The sequence below is a fragment of the Thamnophis sirtalis genome, unplaced genomic scaffold (assembly GCF_051295495.1).
Source record: "Thamnophis sirtalis isolate CommonGarterSnake01/CBP01778 unplaced genomic scaffold, rThaSir2_p1.2 scaffold_12, whole genome shotgun sequence".
NCBI classification, from domain to species: domain Eukaryota; kingdom Metazoa; phylum Chordata; class Lepidosauria; order Squamata; family Natricidae; genus Thamnophis; species Thamnophis sirtalis.
The window spans coordinates 28566500-28591995 of NW_028261392.1; the positions used below are offsets into that span (position 1 = coordinate 28566500).

The 25496-nt window shown below is 39.2% G+C and overlaps 1 protein-coding gene across 1 annotated transcript in view; it reads right to left on the reverse strand.

Moving 5' to 3' along the window:
* The window catches only part of NALF1 (NALCN channel auxiliary factor 1), a 421407-nt gene extending 396374 nt beyond the window's left edge, over positions 1–25033 (reverse strand). The window contains exon 1 of the mRNA XM_087726350.1: positions 24116–25033. Coding sequence (XP_087582476.1) covers positions 24116–24763 — 648 coding nt within the window. The 5' untranslated portion in view covers positions 24764–25033. The remainder of the gene's footprint in view (positions 1–24115) is intronic.
* Positions 25034–25496: the final 463 nt, after the last annotated feature.

Sequence of the window (25496 nt, forward strand, 5' to 3'; positions counted from 1 at the left end):
CCCAACCAGTTTTAAAAGTTGCTAAGATTGAGAAACCTTACTCTAGTAGTTGGTCTCAGATGAGATCAGCATCTGGCTGGCTACAAGCTACATAAGAGATGCGTCTGGTTAGCATTTAGATCGGAGACTATTAACTAAATTAGAAAGTTTTTTAAAATGTCATTCTGGAAGAAGTCAATGACAAGCCATTTTTGCATTGTTGCCAAGAACACGGCATACTGTAGATGTATTGAAGTTTGACCCAAAAGAAAGTTATTTGTTATTTAAGGTTTCAAGATTGGAAGACATATGAGTGTGATAGGGTTGGTACTTGAGTAAAGGTAGGTGAAACTAGAACGCTACCATTCTTCTTTAACAAATTAATAAATACCTTGTTGTGCTATTACTTTCTCCCTTTCTTTATATGCCATAGAACACATCTGAACATCTTGTTACCCAGTGTTGTGACCCAGATGGTCATGGCAAGGCAGGCCTCTAGAGAGTCCTTTATTTTTCTCAGCAAATGTTCCAACAAACAGACCTCCAATGAACCGTACAGCTCCACACTCTACGCTACCCTGAAAACAGCCACCCCCAGTTCCCTTAAACACAGCCCCTATGGTACCAATGAAGCCCACAGAGTAGGAGCACTCTCACAGGGCAAGATCCAGGGTTCCAAGTCCAGTCCACAAGGCAGAGCCCAGGCACAAGACAATGGCAGTCTTCAGGGCAAAGAAAAGGTCTAATGCAAGAAGCAGTTCCAAAGGCACAGTGAAGCAAAGGTCAAAAGTAGTCCTCAAGAGAAGGGGTAGATCCAAGGCAAAAGGCAAAAAGCAATCTTCCAAGGGAGGCAAGGCAAACAGCAACAGGCACAAGTCAAAGCTGGGGGAGTGTAAGCCAAAGCAAACAATTGTTCCTGGCAATTGTTCCTGGCTTTTCCTTAAGTTACTCCACTCCAGGTTTTCCTTGTGAGGTGGGGGGGGAGCAAAACTTCTCCCAAGTAGCCTTGCAGCCTTCCTCTGGGCTTGCCTATGCTCCGCTCTCTTTACCCTTAGATCCAGTAAAGTAGACAGCTATTCCACATCACAGGAGATCTGCTGCCTATCAGCACCACTGCCTGTCTGTAGCTGATCCTCCCCTGTGTCTGTGAAGGCAGGCAGCTCTCCATCTGGTCAACCACCTCCCCCAATGCCTGAGCGGCCTGGGACAGCATTGTCCTCAGTCCCTGGCCTCTCCAAATCCCGCTAAGAAATGTGCCATCCTTGTTGGACAGTCCCAGTTCCAATGCCTTCTCCTCCAAACTGGATTCCAATGATGCCATGACACCCACATGCCACACACATTTCTCAAATCTATTCTGCCCAGTCCCCCCAAAAACAGGAAATCCTATCTACTTTCCTCTGTCAAATAGCTAATTAGATATCAACTAAGCAATTAGAAAGCTGCACAGGCAATGTATAGAATATCCATATTTATAGCATGAACAACATAGTCAATGTCATAAATTAATACTTATGAAGCTGACGTAACGCAGAAGAATTAAGATTATTAAATATATAAACTGTTTAGGAAAACAAGCAATCGTGCAAATTTACATGTATTATATCCAAGGCTAGAAGCTACAAATGTTTTAGTCAGATGCATTAAAACTGAAAGAGATGCCTATTTAACATCTCCAAGGTGGCATATGGATATGCATCCATTCCCATGCATTTTTATGTGTGACTAACTGCTCCCAACTTCAGTTGGAAGTTGGAAGTTAATACTAACTGAGCAGTTGGTACAGGTTCTGACTCATGGTTTTTAGAAGTAGGAAAAGTCAGGACTTCCTTCAAATACTTAAATTAATAAATTAAAGTACAAACTAAATTTTAGAATATTATAAAATATTAGAGGTTTCATGGCGTTTCAAAAGCACTTAGAAAATATCAGAGGCCAGAGAAAGTTGACTGAAGGCTCAACTTTCTGGGAAGAAAAATACTTTTAAAAATGAAATGCTCTCCAATAGTTTTACGTAATGTAATATAATGGCTCTCTTTTGAACATAAATTATTTCACATATTAATTTTGTTGTAAAAAAAATTCCATTTATTGTTGAAAAAACATTGATACCACAAAGTTGAAAAGAGTTCTATTTGCATAGATCAGAAAATGATTTCATCTTTTTTATTTGAACAAAGTAAAGGAGTATAGACATGTTTATTACAAAGTCTAAATGTACCAAGAATTCTACAAATATAAGTTTACATGCTTTATTTTCTATATATTTTTTCTTCTATTAAGTCAATTGATTTAAGCATTTTACCTTAATACTAAAATGTTACTGATGATAATAACTTATTGTTAGGCAAAATATATTCTCTGATGCATAATAAACACAACGTGTTTATACTTTAAAACGTATCAAACCATCAAAGATTTCCTCCTTTATATCATGTGACAGAATTCTGGATAACGTCTACAATAAGAAGTCTGATTTTGTTTTGGTACTGATGATAGATGGCAGACTAACATCATTAGTATCAAATAAAAAAATTCATTGTTTACATTTCCTGGAAAGTGAAATATAGGCTAATTCCATGATCCAGATCTGTAAAATTCAATCAGAAATCAGTTGCTTTACTTAATTAACCTTCCATGAAAATGAGCTGACATACATTCTTCCATTTACTTGTCAACAAATATTTATCAACAACTTGTAGATACTGCCAATCTACTTAATTATCAAGCAACATACACATGAATGTGGAAATAAACTAAGAGTGGAAATATAGCAAAGGAATGTGATACCTTGCAGGACCCAAGTGATGGTTATCCTGCCCATCACTGTATGTGCAGGTGTGTTAAAAAGGCTTTGGGCAAATAAGAAAAACTGGCAGGTTGGATGCATCAACAATTTACAATTATAAAAAGGGCTGTGATCAGTTACTTTAGTTGAGTCTTCAAATTATTCAGTAGAAAGAAAGAAAGAAATTAATCCCAAACATCTTTAAATACTAAGTATGTGCTTATGATTTCAAATTAATGTTTCCTATATGAATTTTTAAAAATTCACAGAAACACACAACAATTTGGCATGTCCCCATTTTGCAGAATATTAGGAAATAACTACTGCAAGCTATAATCCGGAATCCTGCTGGCACCTCCCCTAGGAAAGGAAGGACATCATTTTCCAACTGGTTCACAGATGTCTGAAGGGAAAAGGAATTTCCATAATTGGAAATTGGACCATACACTATGGTCAGCAGTTAGAAAAGAGGACATACAGCAAAGCCACTCTGATACTATCACATCGGAAAAGCAGTCAGGGAATGTGCAAAGGAGCAGAGGGTTAGGGAATGATTGGTGTGGCTGTTTATGAGAAAATGGCCAAAGAATAAATTCACAGGATATAGAAACACCATAATCATTCAGAAATTGACAATAAACAGGGGTTAAATGCTTGATCCATTAAGCATTCCTTGCAAATATTACCTAAAAAGCAATGTCAACAGAAGTTGCCAAACATATGTTAAATAACTATGGCTAAAATATAGTGATAGTTCACTAAAATTGCACTTCTCAGTTGGTCTGTGTTTTCATTTAGATATCTTACTTAAATATACAGTTTTGGGTCATAAGTGAGATGGTGGGTTATAAATGCTGATTTAGCTATGATGAAATAAGCCTTCAGCTGCTGCAGTTAAGCAGTTTTATCTGAAAAGCTCAAATGATTCCAGGCCTGTGACTTTTCAGCTCACACATCTCCATTTGCTCTTAATTGAGCAATTCTGTATAACAATCAATAGTAAAATGCCCAAACTTAAAGATTTTTTTTTTTTTAGTTTTAAAAAAATGTACAGGTAGTCTTCAACCAGTGGTGGGTTTCAAAAATTGTTCGAACCTACTCTGTGGGTGTGGCCTCCTTTGTGGGAGTGGCTTGCCACCCATGTGACCGGATGGGAGTGGCTTGCCGCCCATGTGATCGGATATGAAATTATGAATTAGTACTTAGGTCGGTCCAAGTAGCTATTCAGAAACTCTGCCATTGAAGCATGCAGGTCTTAAAGCTGTCAAGTTACAAGATCCTTGCACCCCTAACCCTTTAGAAAAAAAACTAGGGGTCTTCAAACCTGACAGCTTTAAGACTTGTGGACTTCAACTCCCAGAATTCCTCCTCCAGTCATGTTGCCTCAGAAACTCTGGCATTGAAGCATGCAAGTCAGTGGTGGGTTTCAAAAAATTTTGGAACCTCTTTTGTAGGTGTGGCCTGCTTTCCGGGTCCACTGATGGAACCTCTTCTAACCGGTTCGGTAGATTTGACGAACCGGTTCTACTGAATAGGTGCGAACTGGTAGGAACCCACCTCTGTCTTCAACCTACAACTACAATTGAGCCCAAAATTTCCATTGTTAAGCAAGACAATTGTTAAATGAAGTTTGCCCACATTTTATCATCTTGCTCGCATGGTTGAGTCAGTGCAGTTGTTAAGTTACTACATGGTTGTTAAGCACATCTGGCTTCTCCATTGACTTTGCTTGTCAGAAGGCAGCAAAAGGTGATGTCATGACCCCAGGACATTGCAAATGTCATAAATACATGTTGGTTCTCAAGTGCCCAAATTTTGATTACGCGACTATGGGGATGCTGCAAAATAAATACTCATACTGCCAATTCTAACATTAAGAAAAAGTAATAAATCCAGATAAACTGTAGTAGATGACAGAAGAGCAAAATAGAAATGTTATATGAAACTGTTTAGGAGAAATAAAGGGACCTTAAAGTAATCATTCCTGACTGAAAAAACTATAAAAAGTAAGCAGGGGAGGGCTGTAGTTTAATTGAGGCTACAGGGAGGAAACTTTCCAAAGAGATTTGATCTGAATTGGCCTGGAACTTTATTCTTGCATTTTTCAATGTTTTTATCCCACACGAGTATTAAAGATGCCTTTTCCAAATCTGTGTGGTTCTTGAGGATGTTGTTTGTTTATTTGTTTGCTATTATGTAGGGCTTGCCAGTAATTGAGGAAGTGTATTCATGTTAATGCCAGGCAAGTAACCTTGGACAAATATATGGAAAACCTTGGAATATCCAACTGTACTTGCACATAAAGCCATTACCGTATTTTCACCCATATAACCCGCGGGTTATATGCGGTTTTTACATGCACAGCGCCCCCCTGCGGGTTATATGCGTGGGCGGGGTATACAGAAAATATTTTACACGATCGGAGGCTTACACGATCGGAGGCTTGCTTCTTTCTCCGTTTCTTCCCCCACCCCGATCTCAGCTGTTTCCTTCTCCTCCGTTCCTTTCCTCTTCCCCAGCGTGCGCAGGCTTCTTTCTCCGTTCCTTCCCCCACCCCGATCTCAGCTGTTTCCTTCTCCTCCGTTCCTTTCCTCTTCCCCAGCGTGCGCAGGCTTCTTTCTCCGTTCCTTCCCCCACCCCGATCTCAGCTGTTTCCTTCTCCTCCGTTCCTTTCCTCTTCCCCAGCGTGCGCAGGCTTCTTTCTCCGTTCCTTCCCCCACCCCGATCTCAGCTGTTTCCTTCTCCTCCATTCCTTTCCTCTTCCCCAGCGTGCGCAGGCTTCTTTCTCCGTTTCTTCCCCCCCCCCATCTCAGCTGTTTCCCTTCTCTTTTACTCGTCGCGGGTTATATGCATGGGCGGGTTATATGCGTGGGCGGGTTATATGCGTGGGCGGGTTATATGCGTGGGCGGGTTATATGCGTGGGCGGGTTATACGGGAAATATTTTACACGATTCGGAAAACCCGCGGGTTATATGCGTGTGCGGGTTATTTGCGTGGGCGGGTTATATGGGTGAAAATACGGTAGGTAAGTGTACATGTAGGAAAGCTACTACTGAAAGAAACTATATATGTATGAAGATGACTTAGCTGGAGAAGGCTGTCTTATAAAAATAGGAACTGGAGTGTGTGTGTGTGTGTGTGTAGATGATAGATAGATAGATAGATAGATAGATAGATAGATAGATAGATAGATAGATAGATAGATAGATAGATAGATAGATAGATGGATAGCTCATCTTGCATTTATCACTTGCAGTGTGCAATCTGAGTAACAAAACCACAAGAGTAGCAACTCAAAACACTTTCATATCACACAGGAGACAAAAAAAATCAGTCTATTTGTTGCAATTCCTAAAAGTCCACATTGTGGGGAGAGGACCACTGAAAGAGTAGCCAAAGAGGCCATTTGTATTAAAACTGAACAACTCTCTCTTAACAGAGGGAGAGGGATATGACACCACCTATTTCCTATCTATAATACAGGCCTTTAAGCAGTCCCAAGAAGGTTCCATCCCCATTTGCACTGTGATTCAGGTGACACTGAGGGTTCAGATAGGTACCCTTTTGGTGGGAAGATAACAGTGCTCCATCATGTCATGCTGGACACTTGACTGCAGAAATGTCTTTGGACAGCTTTGGCTCAATGATCTTGAAATGGAAATGAGCACCACCCTTTATAGTCAGCAACAAGTAAAGTAAAATCCACAAGAACTGGGTTACCTTTACCTTCTTACTTTCCTCCTTAAAAACTCTTGTTTTCCCCCCTTAAAGATTGTAAAATATCCAAACAAACAAGATGTGGGAGAAACTCAATAAAAGAAGTCAGACTTTACAATCTGCCAAATTCATTATTCCTAAATAAATTCTATTTCCACAGGCACTTCCATTTTTTTCTGCTATCCCTAGATTCGCTACATCTATAAACTAGTATTTTAAACTCCAACTAAGATAGAACAGTTCCCAGCAAGGAATCTGTTTAAAATGATTTACAGCTGTAATACAGTGAACTTAAATTATGTCTTATTATTGGATTTCTTAATAACCTTTTATATAGTTCCCTTTCCTTTGTTTCTATGCAACCAGCAGGTCAAGGAAATGTTACTCTTGTCCTTTTAGAAGGATTTGTTCTGAGGGAAAAAAGCAGATGATGCCTGCTGTGGCAGAGATCTAAATATTAGTAGGGCTGTGCAAAACATTTTAAAAGGGCAGCTCATAAAGGATGTAAGCATGAGTGAAGCATCACTCCTTGAAGGGTTAAAGTAATCATGTCATTTTGAAAGCTCCCCTGGTTTCTATTTTATTTTTATTTATTTATTTATTTATTTCATCAAGCATGAGTTAGATAACAGATATATGGATAAACATGGATGACAGAGGAGAGATGAAGTCTCTCGCACCAGGAGGCGAATGCCGACCACGTGGAATTATATATCCGTTTGGTCGACGATCATCTGGCTGCTTCGATTGTGGAAATAATCTTAGCGGAGAGGTGAGCCCCCCTTAGGAGGCTCTGCTCAAGTGCCAGGCAGTCAGTTGGAGCCACTGGGGCTCCGGATGCATTAGGACCCCCTGGTACTGGGCGATCTCCTCGTGGAGGATCCTCCACGGGGAGAAATGGACAGCAGCTGGAGATCTGCAAACCAAGGCCACCTTGGCCAATACAGGGCTACTAAGATGATGTGTGCCCTTTCTAATATTACCTTCCTCGGGATCCCTTGGATCAGGGGAAGGGGGGGAAAGGCATAAAGGAGTCCCGGAGGTCAAGGGCTTCTGAGTGTGTCTGTCCCCTACACGTTGCGTGCTGGGAAGCGGGAGAAGAATCGGGGCAGTTGTGCATTGCTCGGACTTGCAAATAGATACACCAGTGGGCAGCCGAAGCATTGGCAAATCTTCCGGAAGCAATCATTTTTGGATGGCAGCACATGCTCTCACCCACTGCAAAACCGACCTTCAGGTGCACTTCCCTACTCTGCTTTCAAAGTAGTAATTCCCAGTTTCTTTCTTTCAAATGTTTTCAAGTCCCATCTGTTTTATCTGCTGCTGTTACCTTTTTTTTAAGCCAACCCTGCATAAAGTTGATTGCCAAAGTTAGGGAACCTTCTCAATCAATTCAATGGTTGTCATAGCCTCTAAAGTCTTTGCGAGCTATCTTTAACAGTCCCTTGCAATAGTGCAGTCACTGAAACCTTAAGTTGTTGCATTTGATTTTGCCAGTTTAAAACACAGCAATTTTTATTACTATTTTTCTCTCACAGACTTGTTTTAGTGACAAGAAATGATAAAAGGCTACACGGCTTATTTTAAATGGATAAGAGGGTAGCTCAGGGAAAGAAACATTTCTGTTTTAAAGCTAGCTGTTGTACCTATATCCATGCGCATTTTAATGCTTTGGTTCGGGTGTATAAATTAAATTTTTTGTGTGTTTACGTGCGGTACTTGCATTTATTACATGGGTATATATTTATGTGCACATGGACATGCGCACACTCACACGCACACAGATACACCCAAAAGTTATGTATGTCCTGTAAGACCTGCTCAGAAGGTGATAATTGGAAGTTGCTTCCCTGGAAAAGGAAATTGACAACGCACAGCAGCAGAGGAATCGGGCTGGTGGGAAGCTGTGGTACCCTGTAGTCCAGATTCAATCCTTTGCAAGTTTTTGGTAAACTGTCTCAGACCAGACAAGTTTTTTTTTCTTAAAGCCGTTTAAAGTCAAGTGGGAATGAGTAGAGAACTGGAGCAGCTTAAAGTGTAGTACAAGGATGCCTACCTCACGATCAATTCATTTGTAACAGAAACCTAGCATGGCCAATCCTTATCAGCTTAACCCATGCCCTTCAGTTTAAATAGACTATGAGCCATGTTATTCTGAAATATAAATCAGAAAGCAAGAGAAGTTCACCTGATAAATTCATCTACGAAAGAACGATATAATTCAATATAATTTGCTATGATTTTTCCAGTCTGACAAGGGTGGGCACTGATAACACTACATCAACTTCAAATTATAGTGCTGTCCTTGGAACAAGATTTGTGCAGAACCATTACCACAAACAGGGGCCTGAGTTCTTCAGGAAATGCATTCCCTAAAAGAACAGAATTGCCACTTAATATTTCAAGAGACATCATTTCATATTGCTTTCATTTTAATGTTAACAAAATAAAATGCAGCAGCATGCACAGGGAGACTATCAAACCAATAAGTCTGATGAAGGCAAATGATGAAGGCAAGTTAGTCTTGTTTATATTTCACTATTTAGAGAGGAAGGGGGAATCATTAGAAGTATCTGCCATATTATTATCTGAAATGTTATAGGGCAGTGGTGGCGAACCTTTTTCTTACAGCGTGCCAAAATTGTGCACATTTGCATGTGCGCCCCCTCACGAATTCACGCATGACCCCTCCCCAGGCTCCAGAGACTTTCCTGAAGCCTGGGGAGGACGAAAACAGCCTTCCCTGCTTCCCCAGAGGCCCTCTGGAACCCGGAAATGAATCATTTCCAAACTTCCGGTTGGGCCGTTGGGGCTGTTTTTCGCCCTACCCAGCCTACGAAGGTTTTCCTGAAGCCTGGGGAGGGTGGAAATGGCCTCTCCTGGCCCTCCGGAAGGGCAAAAATTCAGCTGGCCGGTGTGCACATGCACACTGGAGCCAAAGGCTGACATGCCACCAAATATGGCTCCACGTGCCATATCACGGGTATAGAGTCTCCTACTTGAGTAGGAGGTTGGACTAAAAGACCTCTAAGGTCCCTTCCAACCTTTTTATACTATGTTCTATTCTCCAAAGCACCTGAAGGCAGGACAAGAAGCAATGTAGGGAAACTAATCAAGGAGAGAAACAGCCTAGAATTAAGGAGAAATTTCCTGACAGTTAGAACAATTAATCAGTGGAATGACTTGCCTCCAGAAGTTGTGGGTGCTCCAACACTGGAGATTTTTAAGAAGAGATTGGACAACCATTTGTCTAAAATGGTGTAGGGTTTCCTGTCTGAGCAGGGAGTCCTTTCCAAGGTCCTTTCCAACTCTGTTATTCCATTATTCCATTCCAATATTATGTCATCACAACACAAGCCTCAAGCTTTGTGTAGATGCATCATGACTTTGCACACACATCTAAAAAGGATAGGCTTTGGGATGCAACAAAAAAATGCTGATGTCATTTTGACAACAGGAGCCAAAGACACAGATGACCACTACAAAGTATTTTTTAATCAGTTACTGCTCTTCGGATGTTATGAATACTAGTGCTCTCAACAGCAATACCCCCCAAAACTACATTTAGTAATAGTAAAAGCTAATATTGTAAAATGACAAAAGCCTACGAAAAGACACAAATGAAGAGGAAAAGCAAAAAATTAGAGATCAATATATCAGGAGAAATTGTTCAAAATGCTACCCAAAAGAAGATGAAAGTATTTCTGGGAGAAAACATCAAAATTTTGCAAATTTACAAGTAAAAGTTTAGAGACTATATGGCTATGTAAAAAGCTGCATCTACTTTAATTATAGGAGAAATTATTAACAATCTATTACAAAAACATTTTACCCAACTCTAAATACATGTTTATTTGAAAGAGGTTTGAGACGTAATTTAAATTTCTGCAACAATTACCTGGCACACCAACCAGACATGAGTAGGGGACAAGAAGAGCAAATGACCACACCCACAAGATGACCTTATCACCCAATTGTGACAGCTTGCAACGCTTTGCATGTGACAACCTGAGACATGTAAGAAATTGTATTTGCCTACAATACCGCTCTATTTGTTGTTATTTCATGCCACTGCACTTAGACAAATTGTCTTGTGTAATCTGGATATTCAAAAAGCATATCATCTTATATTTGATTGATAACTGGCTGTCTTATTTGCAAAGCAAATCCTGAGGTGATAAATGTTTTACAAATTTGCTAACTTAAAACAGTTCTGTTTTCTGCATCTCTAGCTTAGAACTTTCAGATACAAACTGAAAAATCAGGATAACAACTAAATGGATACACTATCTCCTATCAGTAGTAATTAGAGTACTGGATTAGGACTGAGGCAACACAGATTCAATTCCACACTTGGCCATGAAATTCAGTAGGTAACTTTCAGCTAATTATCTTACCTATTATCACAGTAATAACAATTCTACTTAGTGTCATAGGAGCAATCCAAGAAAAAGGTTAGGGGAGGTTCTATATATGTTTGCCATACTCACTTTGTAGAAAGTGAAAGGAAGGGTATCAAGTTTTAGCACAGGGTACAAACTGTATTTTACTACCATTTTCATTCAATCTGTTGAAAGAATATTTATTTTTGACATTTTCTTAAGAGATTATTAGAATTTCAGTATAATTATCATGGGTTAAATGAAATGTTCTTACGAGATGTCCAAGGTACTGTAGGGGAGAAAAATAGATACCTTCTTCAAAGGAAGGAGAAAACATTTGAGAAATCCCACATTCCAACTCCATACTAACAGCCTTTCAGCTTAATAAATTAGTTAAATAAAGATGTTCTTTTTTTTTAGAAATGATCATTGACTATTACATGTGATACAAGAGATACATGAAGATACATAATTCATACAGAACTCTTTTGATGACAGTACTCACTCATGAGTAATATTTTAATATTGGAGTTCTGAATTACTTTTAATAATGCTGCTTTCTATAAAATGGAATTGACATTTGTACTACATTGTCTATGGCAATATCTGATAGAGAATTCATTCTTGTGTCTTCATAAATATTTCCATTGGGTTCTTAACAAATGAGATGCATCATATTTTGTCATGAAATGTCTGAGAAATCAATAGACTAAAAGGAAAGGATCAAGGTTATATGTGGCAGCACAGAGCAGGAACTGCATTTAATCTGACAAGAGTAAATTACTATCATTGACAGTAAACCAGAAAACTGGATGCTTTTAACTAAAATGTTTTCTTTACATGGCTATGTTTCTGGAGCCTTATCATGCAGAATTCCCCATTATTACCTCTTTTTGTTTACAAAACTACCCAGTATGTATTTTATAAGAATGTAAGCCATATTATAAAATCACTGTCCTGCTTACATTAATATTATATTGAATTAATGATATAGGCAATCTCCTGTTTTTCACAGTTTAAGATGCCACTTGGGGCATGTTTATCTGAGGATCATATTGAATATAAAGTCTTGTTTCTAAATAAACATCACAGAATTTAGCTGCAAATTCATCAATTATTTTCTGTAGCTTTAAACTGAAAGGAAAAAAAAATCAATATACAATGCATTTACTATATCTTACTTTTACTGTTAACATTTTGGAAAATCTAAAAATGTGTACCAATAATGTAATCTGAACATTTTATTTTTAGTTTATTAAATGTTTACTCTGGAGTCTGCAATTTTTCTAGGATGCCAAGAGCCATTGATAGATAAAGGAAAAGATTGTGGACATAATTAAGAGGGGGATAGCCAGGCAATTTGCAGCATAAGATTCAAAGCAGCAATGGATTTAGATAAAAAATTAATTAAAAGGGTGGTAAAATACAGATGAAATAGTCCATTTTAGCAACTGAGGAACAGGAAGTATTTAACTTACCAGCTTAAAGTACAAATTGTTGACCAGCTTGCCAGCATCTCTCTATTTCTTTCCTTTTACAAGATCTGCTGGTAAACTGGAGCCAAAAAGAACAGGAAGCATCAAATAGCATGAGATGAGTTTGTACTCCAAGGCAGAGTTAAAGAACGTTTCTAAGACATATGCCTATTTAATAAAAATAAACTCCACTGAATTCTTGTGTTATAAATGATGTTATAAATATTGCATTTTCTATAGAATTCTAGAGCTAGGATTTTCCTGTGACACCTTGCTGATTCGGTAGATTAGAGCTTTCTGCCTCTTCATGGCATCACCAATATCACTAGGATAACACCACCATAGACCGTATATTCCCTATATTTATTCTGAACTAATCAGTTCTGCATGGTATTCAATGACTGCATAGACAGGAAACAATTTTGAATTTGATTTGTTCCACAATCTTTCCCACTAAATATCCTTCCAATCCCAAGTAGCACTGCAGTTATCTTCACCAGAAGTTGGCTTCCAAATAGTGATGGTAAGTCTACTAGAGTTTACTTATTTTGTTATTTATTTATTAAATTTGCCACCCATCCGACCACAAGGTGATTTTTAAAGATGCAATAGACAATGCAAATCGCCTGGAATCAGATGGCTGAATATTCCTTTAGCATAGATCCCACTTTAAGATAATTGGCCCCTCACTTTTCAGTCATATCTATCACATTGGCCCTACTTAAGAAGGCCTTCAGTTTTCTTGAGTCTAATAGTAAGTACTGCAGGGGCAAAAAACATGCAGGACATTGTTTCTGGAATTCTTTCCAACCCTATTTGGTAATTGTCAAGAGGTGACATCTATCCTTTTGAATAATGAAGTAATTTGTGGTTATGTGCTGATACTGTCTATTTATCTCTGAAGGAACAATCAGATTTTTAAGCAAACGTTAACACTGTCTTTTTTTAAGGATATAATCAGGACAGGCTAGTTTCATATCTTTTGTCTCCATATTTGTTGGGATCTAATCAAGGAGGTGCACCTATGTCACATTTGTGTGCGTGCCTGTTTCTCCTTGTGCTGTCCCTGTCTGAATCCATTCTAACTTCTTAGGGAAAGGTTTTCACTCTCAGGTATGATTGGGATGACAAAACAGCATTAATGGATGCAGGAAACCCAAATCCTACATCTATGTGACTATTTTCCTTTGTTTGCTTTTAAATAATACCTTAAGGCTGATTATTCTGTCAATCATTCACTCATGCAATATACTCAAATAGCAAACTCCTGCTTAAAATTCCTATGAAATGAAAGTACAACAGCACATTTAAAATTTACAATCAAAAATATTTTAAATTTAATTTAGTCAAAAAAACAAACAAAAGAAAATGGAAAATTGAAATATCAGTTAGCAAAAGTTAGGGGCCAACCTAGTCTGTATTGTAGTTTCATAGTTAAAATTCAGTTGCTTCATCACTATAATCTGTAAAGTAATTTATTATTTGCTTTAATACATAATTGTCCAAAATATTCAAAGTCTTCTGTACAAAGTTAGATTTGGATCTAATTTGTATCCCGAATGTTTAACTCCAAATATTAATTCAAAAAAAATCTTAATATTCTTTGTTTCTAAAATGGTACAATAAGGGAAAAAAATCATTGTGGTGTATAAGTTGGAGTGCTAAACTAGAACTGAGGAAACTTGACTGAAAACTTAATTCAGATGTGTGACGTTTCCTTGGCTTGTCCCAAATAAGGTAAGAGATATCTTGCATTCTGAGACAACAGATGGGATATTAATGTAATAAATAAACTTAAAAAGATGAAAAGACACTCTTCTATTGACATAGCTTCAAAGTCATAAGTGATTTTTCATTAAGAATCAATAAGCAATGGCCCATAAAAGTCGAGTCTGATCTTTGATGATATGAAGCCATGACCTCTGTTACAGAAATACACATATTAGCGGCTAACTGCAAAACTATGGAACCCATGTTATTTCTTCACAAGAGACAGCAGGACCTCAGAAAAATGAAGCCGAAAACAAAAAATTGGGAGTGCATGCCAGAATGTCTCTCTCTATACACTGTGTTTTCAGAGAAACCTTTAATACTCATTCATCTGAGACATATCTCAGCTTATCAAAAGGGGTTACATTATTTGCTGCATCAATGCCCATGGAAAGTAAGACTGTGGTTTACTCTCATGGTGTATAAGAAACAAACCAAAACAATCTCCATAAACATGATAGAAACAAATTCAATGTAGCCAATGACATAATATCTTCCTCTCCCATTTATCAAATCCATTCCCAATACCATTACACTTTGGAACAACTTCCTTTGTCCAATCCCATTTTATTTTATATTTGATTTTTATGGCTCAGATTTGACTTAGTGATTTTAATTCAAAAGCATAATAAGGAGAAAGGATTTCACACTTCACATTCTTTTGTAATCAATCTGCCTTTGTTTTAAAAGAATATTTTCCCTCCCCCCCATATGCATGCATGCATACATACATACATACACATACATATAAAATCCGTTTCAAAGCCGAAGAGCCAGCACTGTCCAAAGATGTCTCCATGGTCATGTGGCTGGCATGACTAAATGCCGAAGGCACACGGAACACCCTTCCCACCAAAGTGGCTCCTATTTTTCTACTTGAATTTTTACATGCTTTCGAACTGCTAGGTTGGCAGAAGCTGGGACAAGAAATGGGAGCTCACTCCATTATGTGGCACTAGGGATCTGAACCGCTGAACTGCCAACCTTTCTGATCAACAAGCTCAGCATCTTAGCCACTCAGCTACTGCCTCTCCATACATACATACATACATACATACATACATACATACATACACATACATACACACACACACACACACACACACACACACACACACACATTACTTCACCTCAAATAAAGCCTGCTGGTATATTTTGGTTAGTTTTCTCCAAATGAAAAAGATGGAATAGGTGCATTATAGCAGGGATCCACAATCCTCAGGCTGCAGCCCATTAGTAGGTCATAGCCTATTCGGAACCAGGCCACACAAGCAGCATGCTGGTGTGCATGTGCATGCCTGCAGCTCAAATTACATGAATGGCATGCCGGCATGTATGCACAGACATGCACAGCTCAACTTGCACAAATTAAGCTGTGTGTATCTGCACGTGTGAGCTAGCTCACTGCTCACATGGCCTGGTTCCCCACTCCCCTGCCAGCTGGGCCACCAAGCTACAAAGGTTAGGGACCGCTGCATTAACACGGACAACCAAATCTTTAAAATATATACTTTATATACAGTATGTATGAAACACATCCACCATGTTATGCTTTACAAAGTAGGGGGGGGGGGACTCATTGACACAAAAAAACTTCCATGCACACACCCAAGACTACTTTTGAGCAGCTACAGATTTGTGAAACAGAATAATGGGGCAACCTGTACATTTATCAATAAATACACTAAACAGCCAAGGGGATATTACAAATTACTTTAAGGTGTCTACCATGGACTTTACGTGTTTCTTAAGAGGTCCCTAAGGGGGCGTGCAAATGCACACTAGCTTTCCTACTGTCCCTATTCTACTGTCCCATTTATATGTACTCTTTTTAACTGTTTATGGCTATGTTTTGCTTATTTATATCCATTTATTTGTGCCATTTTTTCATGTTTTCATACTTGTTTGCAAATATAATAAATAAATAAATCCATACTTCCATGTCACTTTTTTAACCATTTTCTAAGCACTTTATTTATCGTCATGCATGCTTTATTTCACATGCTGTGATACTACTTAGCAACCTATCTTCAGCTTCATATTCATGCAAAAACATTTCATAATTCAAGCCTATTCACTTTGTCATACATTTCCTTAAGTCAACAAAAATTTCTCTCTGACATTTATATCAGTGATCAGTGATCTGCTGAAGAGCAAAAATATGGTCTGCATTATGCCTGCCATAATCTTTAATCAAAAATTATAATTATAATTATAATTTTAGTAGGCTATGATTTTTTACTTGCAAGCCTTGGATATGAGAAATACTTGCTCAAAATGTTATGATTATTTAAAAAAAATACAGATAACCCAGATGCGGCCTTCACCTATCCATTATTCTACAAGTTTTCATTCTATAGTTGGTCTGCATCAAAAAGAAGCCACGGTTTGTCTTTTCAACAAGTTCAATCCCTGATTGAAGGGAATAAGAGACCACTGAGCAAAGTGAAAGTCAGATGTTCATGTTTTCATCACTTGTATTTGTTGCTTTAATATAAAAAAAGAAAAAGATTTTTTTTTAAAAGGAGAAACACAAAAGAATAGAGCAAACTCACATTATATGGCATATAATGCAGCCTCTTTTTTTAAAGGCATTAAATCTTGACCACAGATATTCATTGGTATTCATTACACTTGTAAAGAGGCAACTTAAATATAGCAAGTGAACACCTTACTGAAAGGTCCTTGGTACTCTCTGAGTTTGGTTGTTTTCTTGCAGACGTTTTATTACCCAAATTAAGTTAACAGCATTAGTGCTGTGTTACCTAATTTGGGCAATAAAATGTCTGCAAGACAACAACCAAGCTGAGACCACCAAGGATCCCTCAGTTCAACCTTGAACTACAAATATTGTCCTTTATTGAAACATTTTACTGTAATCCAAAATCATAAAGCTGGAGATGCAATAACCATGGGCCAAATTATCACATTTGCTATCCCTCAAGCTCAGTAAGTCCATAATATTTACATAGTGGTAATTTTTCAAGTGTTTCATATGCCATTCAAAATTATGCTCTCATCTTTAATAATGATCACTGCATCATGATATTGTTTAATGAATATCAAACCAAAATGGAAGGAAGTGTTCCTTCATCCAATTCATGCCCTTATCATCTCAGATGGACTACTACAGTTCACTTCACATAGACTGTCCTTAAAAACTTACTGGCAGCTTTAGCAATGGTCCATGAGTTTGCTGAACCGTTATATTACTTACATGGCACACCATTGCTTCAGTTGCTATATTGGTCGCTAGTTTGTTCCTGGGCGCAATTCATGATGCCAGGCCTACCTTTAAAGCTTCACACAGACTCGGGGGAGCTAAATGTTGCCTTCCAAATTAGGTTCTGCCTGCCCAATTTAGACAACTAGAGAACATCGTATGAAGCTGTCCTTGGACCAGAAGCTGAAGTGTGAGGATGCATAAAGTTGAGAGTTCTTCTGGGAAGCTCCATGCTATGGGAAAATGGCTGCTCTTGTCTTAGCTTTCTATAAATTGGCAAAAACTAGCTATTCCAGAAGACATTTGTTGGTTGTTTATGGAATGTTAGCACTGATCTTAATTATTAATTTACATTTTAAGGTTGTGGTGTTTTATGAGTATGAGCAGGAGTATATTCTGATAGTATTTCCACATTATCTATGTAAGTAGGATGGACTTTGAAAAAAAACTGCAATACTTTCCCCCCTAGGTTATTGTTGTATTATGGCTAATGGATATGCCACAACACCTATTATTAAATCTTTACAAGGAACACAAAGTTACTGAAATAAATGAAATTGTAGAAACAGAATGGGTCAGAATTGGAAACAGATATAACAATGATGCATATTTCCCTATATCTATTTAACTTTTACAGTAAATATATTACAAAAAATAGCAAGATTAGAATTGATGACAGCAGGAATCAACACAGAAATATGAACATCAACAATTTAAGATGAGCAGATAACACCTATTTGTTAGTCAGGAAAAATATGAGGTATTTAGAACACCTCATTGTAGAAGTAAAATTAATAATAAAGTAAAAAAATATAAAATAATATTATGAAAACAGTAATGTTAATCAATGTGCTTAGTGAATTCACAGTTGATTGAAAAGTAAAGGTGGCAAGACTGGTTTTCTTGGGCTCTAAATAAATAAACATGGACAATGTGATAGATCAGGGATGTCAAACGTGTTTCATCACGGCGTCATCACATAACATATCGGAACATTTTTCCCCTTCACTAAATGGACATGGGCACGGCCGTGACACATTCGGCCCACGGGCCGCAGTTTGACAGCCGTGTGCTTGACGAAGCAAAGAGGAATGTTAATTCTAGGGGAAATGGCAATGATAAAAATATGCAAGACCATGAAAGATAAGGAGATTTATATGACCAAAAATATTAGAAGACTCAAAGAAGGTAAGTTACGTCAGTATAAACTGGATATTGAGAAAGAGAAAGCAGATGCAAACTTCTGAATATGAATCTGGAGTTATTTAAGAGTATCAAGAGTACAAAAAAAACTTGAAAGAAAAAAAAGTATTGTCTTATTCAACCAAAAATCACTGAGAAAAATGTATATATTGAGAGGACTTGATATAGTGAATCATAAGCCAGATAAAACAACTACTCATGAAATGAAGGGGATAAAAGGGGAAGACAATGGATGAGGTAGATGGATGGTATCAAAGAGATTAGGTATCTAACTATTTAAAATGAGAATGCTTAACAACTGGTTAGTTTTATTGTATGCAGTAAGATGTCTCCAATTGTTAAGTATTATAATTTTGCTCATGGAAGTTTTCCCATTATATTTCAATTCAATGCAAAATAATGGTTAACTGAGACAGTAATGTAAGAACAGGTCTAAGTAACATTGCACTGTTTTGTACACATAAACTTATAGTATTGTACAGTAAAAACATCTGAATGCTTTGAAGTGAAAACAGGCTATTAAGCTGACAAACAGTATACAACTTTGGCTTAAAGGCAGTATCTGACTGAAAATGCACAGGGCCTCCACTCAGATATACAAGCAGGTAATTTCCAAGTATTTTAAGTCAATTCTATTTTATTGGAAGTCTTCTTCATTTCTCTGAGACAGATCATATATTGTTCTCCCAAATTCCTATCCAAAATAGAAACAGTTTTCATCAATGATTAATTGCCCAAAAGGAAAGTAGTAACCTTGAGTATCAAATGTCAAATCATTATGTAAAACTGTCCTTCTGGCAGGCCCAGGCCCTCAAACTTGAAGCTGTTTTCGGAATTCTCCAACTGGAACTAATTTCAGTCCAGTCCTTTAACTAGCAATTTCAACATTCTAAAATCAAAGATACGTAAGACTCCTAAATTCAATGCACAGTACATGGCATAATACAACAACATAAAATAGCAGATCTTCATTTCTGAAAATAACCATTAGGTATGTCTTGAAAATGAAAAACTAGAACTATCTGCAAACATCTGGATGAAACCCATTAAATTAAGCAGAATAATTTAGGAAGGAGGAATTGTGAATGACAGTTCCCAAGTATGGGTAGCTTTTTGACTGGAAGTCAGAGTGGTGCTGAAAATATCTGCCTTTTTGGTTATTCAGGACTTAGTATCCCAAAGCTCCACCTTTTGTCCTTCATGCACTTCTCTACCAGTGCTCAATCAAATACCACTTCAATAAGAAAAAACAATTATTGCACTTTGTTGTACTGTTTAGCTTACTTATTTTATGTATCATAACTACCACGAGACCCTCTGGAAAGTAGACATGCTGTGCATATTTTTTTAAAAAAATTCAACCTCATTCAAATATTAAGCCTCAGTAAAATATTTTAATAGAGACATGCTTGCATGCATTTTATTAATATCCTCTCATTTAGCAACTTTCAGAAGCATGTTTAATTCCCATCTACAATGTTATCCGACTACAGGTTTAAATGTAGCAACTGGAGCAAAGATCTCAATTAAATTAACATTATTTCCCTAGCTCATATTGCTTATTTTGCAATATAAAGTATGTATATACAACATTCTGAAGAGATAGCTATGTTTTGTTAAATAAGAAAAAATGTCATTTGTTTATGCACAACATGGAAAAATATACTAACATAAATTGCAATATATTTCCTCAGCAGTGCTAATGACATCTTGATGTAAGAGACACTGGCATTCTATTAAATAACATTTCACTATCATTAAATTTGTGAAGTAATTGTTATGCTGCTTCAACTTTACTAAATTCATGAGGGCATGAGATTAAATTGTCCAACTTCAATTACAAATGTTCAAAAGTAGCCAAAAATAGCATCAACAAACATGCTTTTTAATCGGCATGCAAGTTATCGTGAGATCCAACCAGACTCATAAAAATGACAAATGCAATTGGATAAAGAACTGTAAATACACTAATATTATTCCTATGGAATAATTTTGAATTCAGTCCAAATGTAAAACTTTATATTGTTTTTTATTATTATTTTCATTTAACACCATCAGTTCAAGCTAACATATCAGCTAATGCCAAGAAGCTTTGGATTGCCTATAGTTAATATTCATTCATAAACCTAAATAAACCTTATTTGTGGATGACTAAGGCTGCAGTGGATATGGTTAAAGCTCAGATTGTTCTCACTGTGATACAGAACTGCAAGTATTACTTTAGTATGATGCACTTTAAAGGTATACATGGGATGGTGACCAAAAGAAAAAATGGAATGTTTTTTAGTTTCATTACATTTCTTAAAAATAGATATTTTATGCTACAGTATAATAATACCAGAATAGTGCCAAACTAGTAGCTTTTGACAATTACAATAAACAATACAATTGTAGGAGTATGATAAGAGAGAACATTGGCTGTGCCAGCCATTTGTTCTTTGAGGCTACTTGTACAAGAAAGAGGTAGGGACAGAAAAAACAAATGCTATAGGAGATCATGTGCATATTAAGTATCATTGCTTTAGTTACTGAATGTAAATTATAAACTGAAATAAATGCTTTCATGTCTGTTATGAAACAGTTGCTATGCTGCTTCAACTTTACTAAATTCATGAGGGCATGAGATTAAATTGTCCAACTTCAATTACAAATGTTCAAAAGTAGCCAAAAATAGCATCAACAAACATGCTTTTTAATCGGCATGCAAGTTATCGTGAGATCCAACCAGACTCATAAAAATGACAAATGCAATTGGATAAAGAACTGTAAATACACTAATATTATTCCTATGGAATAATTTTGAATTCAGTCCAAATGTAAAACTTTATATTGTTTTTTATTATTATTTTCATTTAACACCATCAGTTCAAGCTAACATATCAGCTAATGCCAAGAAGCTTTGGATTGCCTATAGTTAATATTCATTCATAAACCTAAATAAACCTTATTTGTGGATGACTAAGGCTGCAGTGGATATGGTTAAAGCTCAGATTGTTCTCACTGTGATACAGAACTGCAAGTATTACTTTAGTATGATGCACTTTAAAGGTATACATGGGATGGTGACCAAAAGAAAAAATGGAATGTTTTTTAGTTTCATTACATTTCTTAAAAATAGATATTTTATGCTACAGTATAATAATACCAGAATAGTGCCAAACTAGTAGCTTTTGACAATTACAATAAACAATACAATTGTAGGAGTATGATAAGAGAGAACATTGGCTGTGCCAGCCATTTGTTCTTTGAGGCTACTTGTACAAGAAAGAGGTAGGGACAGAAAAAACAAATGCTATAGGAGATCATGTGCATATTAAGTATCATTGCTTTAGTTACTGAATGTAAATTATAAACTGAAATAAATGCTTTCATGTCTGTTATGAAACAGTTGTCTCAATAGCTTTCCTGAGGCTGTTTAGAACATATCTGTTTTAAAGCACAGTAAAAGGTAACTAGCAGCACATACAACAACTAGATAAGATATAAAATAAACAGTATCTGTATTTGTTCCAAAGGTGCTTTTTCAATTTATAATTCTATATCTTAAACATTCAGAACCGAAACAAAACTTAACTTTAGCAGTAAGGTCAAATAAAATATATTGGCACCTCAGAGATTTTATATCTGCAGATTAATTAAAACTTTAGATGGAAGTTTTAATGTAAGAGTTAAAGAGTCTTAGTACAAATGGTCCAAACATCAAAATATAGTTATAAACTTATAAATTTGACAGTTGAGATACTGAGGCTTCTACCTTCCAATGTGCTAAAGAAAACTCAGTTATAACTCATCTTATTATATTCAGTGATCAAAAAGGTGATGTTGAGTGACTTAAGACACTTGGAAAATACCTTTGATTTCACAAACAGTACTGTCACCAAGCAGCAAGGATATCACTAATTTCTTTCAGCACCATGGACAGCATCGCGCCTCCGCAGCGCTGTGGGCCTGCTTTCCATCACACAGGACTGGATTCTATGTATCCGATTCAGTTTACATACAACTTCAGCACCTCATTTTCCTCAAATAGGAAGCAGCGCTTATGTTGATCACAAGAAGAAGCTTCCAAGACATGTATAAAGCTGAACTGATTATTACATCCCCAAAGTCTGGCTATCTCAAGTTTATTTCTGAAGATACCATCCTCAATGTAACTTTCAAAATAGGTTGCTTAAAACAACAACAGAAGACTCTTCTTGACCAATAAATATTTCCTAAACTACTTCAGAGAGAAAGTAAACTGCTTCCACCTAAAAGTGGCTTTGGATATTTTTTGTTACAATACCTAAAACAAAATGCTTTAGGTGTCTTAAGGTATCCACCATCCAGATTTTTCTCTTTCAAAAGAATATTGCTGGTCTTGGTATTTTAAAACATAACACAATTCCGATAGAAAGTGATCACATTAGTCAGCTTTATTTGTTTAAAACAAAACCATAACATTAGCTTTAGAGAAAATTATTTCCATATGAATCCACCTGGGACCACAACTGTAAAGAGATTCACTACAACAACAGTCCCTACACAACATTTTTTTTGCTACACATGCAATTGTGTCTTGAGTAGAATGAGAAAATAATCAAGCATACATAACGACAAAGCAGACACCACAATTCTATCATCAGTGCTGTCTACCCAAAATCACTGCAGAATGTATTAGCAATTAATAAAACTGGAGCTAATCTTAACTCCAGAGAGTTGATGGAGAAGATTTGAAGCATACACATGTGCCAAGAAAAAGAAAGCCCACCTGGGACTACTTCCTTTGCTCTATGACTCAATTACCATTCCTCTCTAGTGCTCCTCAGATAATCACTGAGCTTTGATTCCCAAAGGTCTAGGAAGCACTTTAAAGCCCCGCAAGCAAAGCTTCCACAATGAATTTGGACAAGACCGTCCTTCAGAGAGACGCTGTAAGTACTATTATCTCTCTGCCTTTTATTCTCGACAATCCGGAGGTATTAGAAAAGAGTAACACCAAGCACGTTATCTTAGGTGGCACAGGGCATTTTGAACTGCTCTTAATACACTTACACAAAACCCAAAAGAACGCATATATCCAGTCTCCGTCATCTATTCAACCCTACAAACACAGCAACTTCAAAATGAACTTCTGCAAAAAGCAACCGCTCTGGCTCGCTGACCTCTGAATGACGCCTCTTCCTTGCCAACTCCGGGAAACAACCGAAATCGCAAATCAGGTAAGGACGACGTGGGAAAACCCCTTCCCAACTATGCTTCAACCCAACTCCCCCCCTTCCCCCAGCTTCAGCCCATGCACATTCTTCACCTTGGATCCTGCTCGCTGGCTGGCACGCCGCCGCTTTTCCCCTGCCAAGCCGCATTCCAGCCCCAGGCGAAACGGGCCAGGGGAATCAACAGTGCCTCGCGGTTCTCGGAAGGAACCTACCTCTACCCTCCCAAGAGACCGAGGACGGCCCTCCCGCCCGCTGCCGCCCCCCCCCCTTACACGCCTCGACCACGCGCTTCCTCGAAGATCGCAGGCCAGCACGGTAGCCACAGAGCCGAAGGGTAAAACAAACACAGCCGCTGCCGGAAAGCAAGCGAGGCTCCTACCTTGCAATCCTCCGGACCGGATTTCACCGAGTACTCCTCCGCCTGCAGGTATTTCTGGAGCACGAGCTCGAACTCCCGGTAGCGGTCCTGAGCTTGCCGATCGTACCTCTGGTAAACCAGGACGCAGCGGCGGCAGGAGCGAAGCCAATCCTCCTCCTCCCCGCTGCGCCGATCCCCTTCCCCAGCGCCCCCGTCGTCGTCGTCGCCGCGGTCCACAGTGCAGTTCAGCGTGTCCGGCCGAGAAAGCCCGGCGAAGAGCTCGCGCAGCGTATAGGAATTACAAAAGGGAAGGTAGAGCTCCGCCTGGGCCGAACCCCCCGGCTGCAAACGGCGACAGGCAGCCTCGGCGTCGCCCAGCAAGCTGAAGCACTGGCCGGCGGCCGGTGCCGCGGGGCTGCTGCTGGGGGCCGTCCCCCCTACGTCGTGCTCCATGCCCGGCTCCGCGCGGCGCTCCCGGTCCCGATGGCGCCCGGCGGCGACTTGCCTGGCCTCAACGCAGAGCCACAGGTGGTCGGAGAGCAGGACGGTGAAGAAGAGCAGGGAGGCCAACGACAGGCGCCATTTCTGTGCCCGCTCCGAGTCGGCGAAGGGCTTGTCGGTGTCCCGCGGGCCGAAGCACACGCCCGAGCCGGATCCTCCCGTGCTCATATTTCGGGAGCGCGCAGCCCCGGCCGGCTCCACGGCGACGGGGGCTCCGCAGCCGGGCTCGACGGCCCCACGGGCATGGACACTGGGCGGCGGGGCGCCAGGCTCCCCCCTCAGCGAAGGGTGACGACGGGGGTGGGGATGGCCGCGGCGGCGTTGTTGGTGCGAATGGTGGCGATGGTGCTGGTGCTCCTGCGCGCTGGGCTGGGCCGGGCCGGTAGCCGTCCCCTGCCTCCCTCGCCTTTCCTGTCACCCGGGCATGGTCAGAGCACAGGCCCCCATTTTGGCGCCAACCCCGCCAGTCCCCCGCTTCCCGCCCGTCGCCTCATGCCGCGCTCCACCGCCCCCACCCCCCACCCCGGCGCCCTGGAGAGCCACCCGGGGAAGCCCGCGGACTGTGCCCCCGCTAGCCCCAGACGAGCTCCCGGCGCTGGGCTGGCTGCGGCTCGACAGGTTGCCGGGGCTGCTGGGGAGATGCCGGAGCGCCGGGGCTGAGGCTGCTGCAGTTCCTGCCGCTTTGGAGGTGGCGGCTTCTGCTGCTGTGGCTCTCGCTGCGGCTGGCTCTGCTCTCGCTGCTGTTGCTGCTGCCGCCGCCGCTGCAGCGGCTGCTAGGAGCGTTGGTGCCACTGCGCTGCGGTTGCTGTGGCTCTTGCTGAAGCTCCCGCCGGGCACGATCCCTCCCGGCTCGCGGCACGGATTTGGTTGCCTCCTGCCGCCCGGGGGCCACCCTCATCTT